This window comes from Vigna radiata, unplaced genomic scaffold (assembly GCF_000741045.1).
Source record: "Vigna radiata var. radiata cultivar VC1973A unplaced genomic scaffold, Vradiata_ver6 scaffold_261, whole genome shotgun sequence".
NCBI lineage: Eukaryota > Viridiplantae > Streptophyta > Magnoliopsida > Fabales > Fabaceae > Vigna > Vigna radiata.
The window spans coordinates 75448-81662 of NW_014543981.1; the positions used below are offsets into that span (position 1 = coordinate 75448).

The 6215-nt window shown below is 33.4% G+C and overlaps 1 protein-coding gene across 1 annotated transcript; it reads right to left on the reverse strand.

Moving 5' to 3' along the window:
- Positions 1–533: 533 nt before the first annotated feature.
- LOC106755120 (patellin-6) lies at positions 534–3838 on the reverse strand. Its single transcript, XM_014637216.2, has 4 exons — positions 2765–3838; positions 2474–2598; positions 2015–2156; positions 534–1594 (listed from the first exon to the last, which is right to left on the reverse strand). Exons 1-4 carry the CDS (start codon positions 3509–3511, stop codon positions 1334–1336), a joined length of 1275 nt encoding a protein of 424 aa, XP_014492702.1. The 5' UTR covers positions 3512–3838; the 3' UTR covers positions 534–1333.
- Between the last annotated feature and the right edge of the window lie 2377 nt (positions 3839–6215).

The window sequence follows — 6215 nt, forward strand, 5'->3', positions numbered from 1 at the left end:
CAGTACTTGTTAGAAGGTGCATTGAATGACAATTTTTCATATGACAAGTTCCTTTTCCCATTTGTTAATGCTCAATACTGGTTTGAATTAAAGATTGTGTGCAATTGTCACTGTAAAATGCATTCAATGCCGCCTATGATGCAAGGACATTGTATCCAATTAGCAGAGTAAACATAGTTCATTCCAATATATATACAACTCAATTTGGAGACATCATTTATTTTGGTCTTTACTCTCCTGTTTTTGAACCTTCTCTACTCAGTTTTGAAATTATCCTACCTAAGATATTCACATTTTTGGATAACCTTTTAAATAATTATAAAAATGGTCAAATTAAAATGTTACAAATGAGTTAGTTGTCTTTTCAATTCTAAGCCCATGTCCAAAATTTATGAAACTCTATTTTTAACACATCTCAACTCCTATGTTAAGAACCTTAAAGTTTACACAACCCATAATAAGTAAACTGCTTTATCTACCACCCAACGAAAGCCACCACTATAAAAGACAAATTACCAAATACTAAAATACACTTTGAGTAAATAGTAAAACCTTAATCTCAGGACAGAAGATCCATATAGATGCATAAAAGGTAAAAGAGGGTAGAAAGAGAACCAATTTAAAAACCAAAGAAAGCAGAATTGACATCACTCTTGGAACATTATAAAGCAATGAAAGAGGCTTCACTACCTAATACTAACCCTCTGAACACGTTATCAGACACTGCCTGTGACCTCTTCCAGCTTCTTGCTTTGGAACTCTGGTCACCCTCTTGGTCCATACGTTGATTATAATAGAAACTATACAAAGTAACCAAACCAAACACCCTCTTACAATACATGGTCCTGTCAATATCCACCACCACCCACAGAATTTTCCTTTTCATTTGCGTGTACATGTCTCAAGTACTTTCCTTCAACCAATCAAACCCCTCACAAAAACAGAAACCTCAAATCATAAACCATAGATTGCTCCTTCACAATGTGATGATCCCTCTAGATTGCAACATACACAACAACCACGTGTCTCAGAGGACAATACAATCAATGGTCTCACACACCATCTAATGGGGCAACAAACAGTAATTTGGTATGCTATATAAGCAAACTTAATCTGCTTTCCTTCTATACCAAGCCATATACTAACACCACCAGTTTTTTTCTCCTTTTTACATCACATTAGTACCACTACTAGTTAATACCTGTGGAACAGGCTTTAAAGAGTTCAGAAACATAAATGAGACCCTCTAAAAATTAACCAAAAAAAGGTAGAAAAAGTAAACATCACATGCAAAATATTAATGAAAGGTCCTAAAATCTATTTAATGGCCGTCTTAAATGGTGCTGCTTTTGCGGACAACATAGCGATAAGCAGCAACCTTTTTCCTCCTTGAGGCAGTGTTATCAACTGAGAGTACCATCTTTCCAGATTCTTTTGATGTAAATGAGTTGTGGATTGCTTCTTCTGAGGCTCCCATCTTCCTTGGCTTTTCAACTGCTATAATGTAGCTTCCTTCAGCATTTGGCACAAATTCAGCACTGTATTCCAAGTCCCACCCTCCCACTACAATGTCCCATGTGATTGTTGCACCAGCCTGATTCAACCAACAAGAACTAAATTACCAACTACTCTTCCATTGGCAACAAAACCATTAAGCCAAAATTTAATATATAGAAAATCCAAAAACAAAGATTATCATATCTAAAAAGGAACCAATTTATTTACATGACAGTAAGACTAATCATAATCTGCAGAGAACAGTGTGTTAGACACATTATTGAGTTTAATTTGTATGCCCTTTTCAAGCAATCAGAAATGAGAATAGAATGAAAGATAGTTATTATGCAAGTCGATAAATTTTCATATTTAAACAGTGATTATATATTGAGTGCGTGTGAAATGTGAACTTGTTCAGAAATAAATAAATAATTGTTCAAACAAGGAAAAATAAGTTATTGTTTCTTTAAAAAAAGTTTATGGAAACATGCACCAAAAGCGGTGGGTGAATCATCACCTCAATTCCTTCAATCTGTATGTTCACTTTCTCTCCTCCTTTGATTGTGAACTCAGATGCAGGTTTTGGGGGACCATTCGGCAAATCACTGGGCCGTTTCAGTCCTCCATACTGAACAGGAATATCCTCAGGCCTAATAAATCTGAACACAAGAAAGCAACTCCCTTCAGAAAGCAAACCCAAAATGGAAATAGAAGGCAAGTTGGAATTATATTCGTTACCACAAAATGAAACCGAAGAAGACAACTTAAGTAATGATAATGTTTATGAACAAAATCTATGAATAGTAGAAATTAGAAAGCAGACAAGATCTCAGAAGCATTTTTAAATATTAATATAGATTTAAAATATGAGTGGAGCCAAAATGCTTTAAATCAGTAGGGTTTTGAATTGCAGAAGATTTAAACAGGGGAAAAAAGACAGAAAAGTAATTCATACATATGGAACCAATAAACTCACTTGTACAGTGTCTCGGCAGCATTTCCTTCCTTAGAGATCACAAACTTGCTCTTGGTTCTCTGAGTCAGAAACGGACTGAACATTGAATACAACATGCTGAAGTACCATGGCACGTTGATGAAAATCTGAATCCCCAAAAGCCAAATCAAGGAATGAGAAAAAAATATGTTTATCAAAAAAAGGTGAAAATGTGTCACAGTTAAATAAATGCCATGGCATTAATTGAGAGAAACCAAAACGACAAACTTCAACATGTTCCAAATTTGAAGAAAACAACAAAACTACATAAACCTTGCGAGCCACCATTTCCGGGTAGTTGTCTTGGAACAAGGAGAGGATCTGGTTGGAAGCCACCCTCAGCTCTCTCTTCGGCATGTCCTTGAGGTCTGTGACCTGAATGAGAGAATTGACTCCGCCAGGCTTGAAATGAAGAACCTTGATGCCTCTCTCGAGGACTTGAACCCTCCACCTGAGGAACTTTTTCAGCTTCTCCTCATCACCAAAGACCCTCTCATACATTTCCTTGTCCTTAAACATCCCATAAGCATTGTAGCACACAGGGTGCCCCTCTTTGTCATACCCTTGCATATACGCTATCACCCCTTCAAGCTCCTTGAACCCCAAATCCTCTTCCAAAATGGTGTCAGCACCAAACTCCTTCCTCCAAGCAAGACACTTTACAAGCATGTGTAGGGCATCACCAACCCTGAAGTCCCTTGCTCTAAGAAACTTCAGCAGAATAACATCAGCTTTGTCATCACCTCCAAGGAGGGGAATGCCCCACATGGAGGCATCAGAGGGAGAGTCTTCAAAGGAAGCTTTGAGCTTCTCCTTCAGCTCCTGAAGGGCTTTCTTCTCTGAGGACCTGAGGAGGGAGACAAAGTAGTTATCTTCTTTGAAGGAAGGATTAGTGGAGGCTCCTCCCATTAGGGTGGCCACAAAGCCCTTCTTGTAAGGCTTGGGGGAAGCTTCTGGAAGGTCCTGGAAGCTTGTCTTTTGGCTTTGGAGGGATAAAGGAGATGAAGCGGTGTCCATCATCAAAAAGGGATTTTGAGAGAGACCCAGATGGAATCAATGCATGAAATGGGAAATGCAGGATAATGGGATGGTGATTCTACGCAAAAGCACTGAACTTTCTCTCTCTGTGTGCTTGAGTGAAGTAAGTGGATTATGGTTGGAGAAAAAGGAAGAAGAGGGAGGAAAATGACAAGGAAATGAGCGAGAAGGGGAAGAGAACAAGAGAGTTTGGAGGCGAGATTTGAGTGTGAAGTGGTGAGTGTGTTTGTGACTTTGTGTTGTGTTGTGTTGTGTTTGAATGAGTGAGGGAGATAAGAGTGCTTTGAGGAAGAAACGAATTTGAATGTGGTGATGAGGGAGTAAATGGAGACAGGGATCGTGGCAGAGAGTGAGGGCACGCGCTGTTCTTTGGCGAGTGGGGAATGCTTGAGTTGTGTTGCTGAACAGTTCAGAGTTCAAAAGAGAAATTTGGGAGTTTATAATCTTGGATTATCTTGCTTTAATTGTTTGCATCTTTAATTTAGTAAGGTAATTAGATCATTTCTGAGTTCCGTATTATGAATCTTATTTTATTTTATGTAAACTTTTACAGTATTATTGTCAGAAGGTGTATAAATTTTTTTTTAATATTTTAGATTTTAAAATTTTAATTTGAATATAAAGACGATATTATCGAGTTTAATATTTTCTTTCAATTTGAAATAAGAAATTGATTCAAACTTGTTAAGTTCGAAAGATTTCACAAGACGATAGATCCGATTTTTTTTTTCGAGTAAATGATATATTGGATTTTAATAATTTAAATTTCGAGATTTAATTTTTATTTAGAGTGAAGACTGATATCCTGAGGACGAGGTAATTTAATCAATTCCAATGATGATTATGTTATTAGAAAATGAAATTTAAGGGTTTTAAATACAAACTATTAACAAATAAATTAAAATTTGCTCAATTTGAAAAAGATACTCTATTAGATTAAAAAATTAAGGATAAATACAAGCCGTATAAATTAAAGAATTATATGCCCAACAATTCAAAAGAATTTTGAGGAAGGAATCAATTTGTTTTTAGTATAGAATAGACAGGCCTTAAATAAACGAGATAATTAAGAATGTCCATAAAACCACTAATCCAGTCTATTAAAGAATTAGCAATAAAATTAAGTCTTCTAAAATAGATTAAACCAAACACATCATTCAGACTAAATTTGTAGTAAAATTATACCATTTAATAAGTTGTCCTGTAATATATCACTGGTAAATTTAATAGATAATTTGCTAACCGCGTTTTGATCTAAATAACCTTTCAAGTGTTAAAAGTAAAATAAAAATATTTTTAAATATATATTCTGTTAGCAAAATGTGTTATGTTACACATATATCATAAAACATTTTAAAAATAAATAAATAAAAACAAGTAATTTAAGCTAAATATTTTTCATATTATTTTAAGCAAATTTGCCTTGAAAGTGACGTGAAAGTATGTACGGAAAATGTTGGAGAAGTGAGGAGAAGAGTGAAGTGGGAAGGGACCATCTTTCCCTCCATTTCCCTTTAGAAAAGATACAAAGCTCACTTATTTATCTTTTATTTCGATTTTACATTTTATATATATATATATATATATAATTCTATTTTAATGGAGATTTAGTTTGTTAAGCGAGTTTATCTAAAATCAAAAATAAAATTTGTGTATTATATTGTATCATTGATTATAATGAGTGTTTTCATTTCATATTCTAGTCAAAATCTATACTAACTCACTATAGAGCAAAACCATTAAAAATTAAGGATATAAACTCATTTCAATTTTCAAGTTTCATTAATCAAATATAAATTTAAATAAAACAATTTATAATCAAATAATTCAACAATTACATTAAAACATTAAAGATAACATGCAGATAAATGAGATAAATCAAATTATAAAAATATTGTTAGGTTTTCTTACATGAAATTGAAAATCATCTAATTCAAAGTTTATTCTTAAAACTTTACTTTTCATAGGATGATTCAATTATAGAATTAAAATCTCAATCAGAAAAATAACATATCTTCATAATCACAAACAAATAGAGATTCACTTTTAGCTATTTTAAGTCATGTGTTGAATCATAGACCACATGCACCTCAAAATGCTCATTGACTCAAGGGAGTAGGAAGGAAGAATAGTTTTAGCTCTAAAGGTGAGGTGGTTTTGGATGATAAGTTATGTGTGAGGGTTATGTTGATGATTGAACATCTTAGGTCATGTTTACACGTAGATTCATTGTTGTTGGATGACATAACAATAATTTTTATTTGATTATGTGTTATTGTATGAATTAACGAAAGATTGAATGAGGCGTTCTATGGCATGTTGTTATTATTATTATTATTATTATTATTATTATTATTATTATTATTATTATTATTATTATTATTATTATGTGTGTGTAAGTTTAATTATTATGTTTTCTTTTAAGTTAGCTCACCCTTTCATGCTTATGGTTGTGATTTTCACCTATCATGATCGTATGACTTGTGTTATAAGTAAGCAGATAATGTTGTAGATGGAGGTTCGGATGCACAACGGTGAGGAGCTTGGGGATTTCTTTGGGAATACATTTTCTATTATTTTGGATGTGTTTTAGATAAATTTTAATTATTGACTATTTTTAAATGTTTTCTTATTATTTCAAATAAATTTCATTTAATGGAACATTTATTTGATTAAATAAATGAAC

Bases quoted from the DNA above. Each gene is read 5' to 3' on its own strand.
- LOC106755120 (XM_014637216.2), bottom strand. From the start codon at position 3,511: ATGATGGACACCGCTTCATCTCCTTTATCCCTCCAAAGCCAAAAGACA. The intron at 2,599-2,764 runs GTTTATGTAGTT...TTGGGGATTCAG, and splicing joins CGGAAATGGTGGCTCGCAAG to ATTTTCATCAACGTGCCATG. The intron at 1,595-2,014 runs GTGATGATTCAC...TGGTTGAATCAG, and splicing joins TACAGATTGAAGGAATTGAG to GCTGGTGCAACAATCACATG.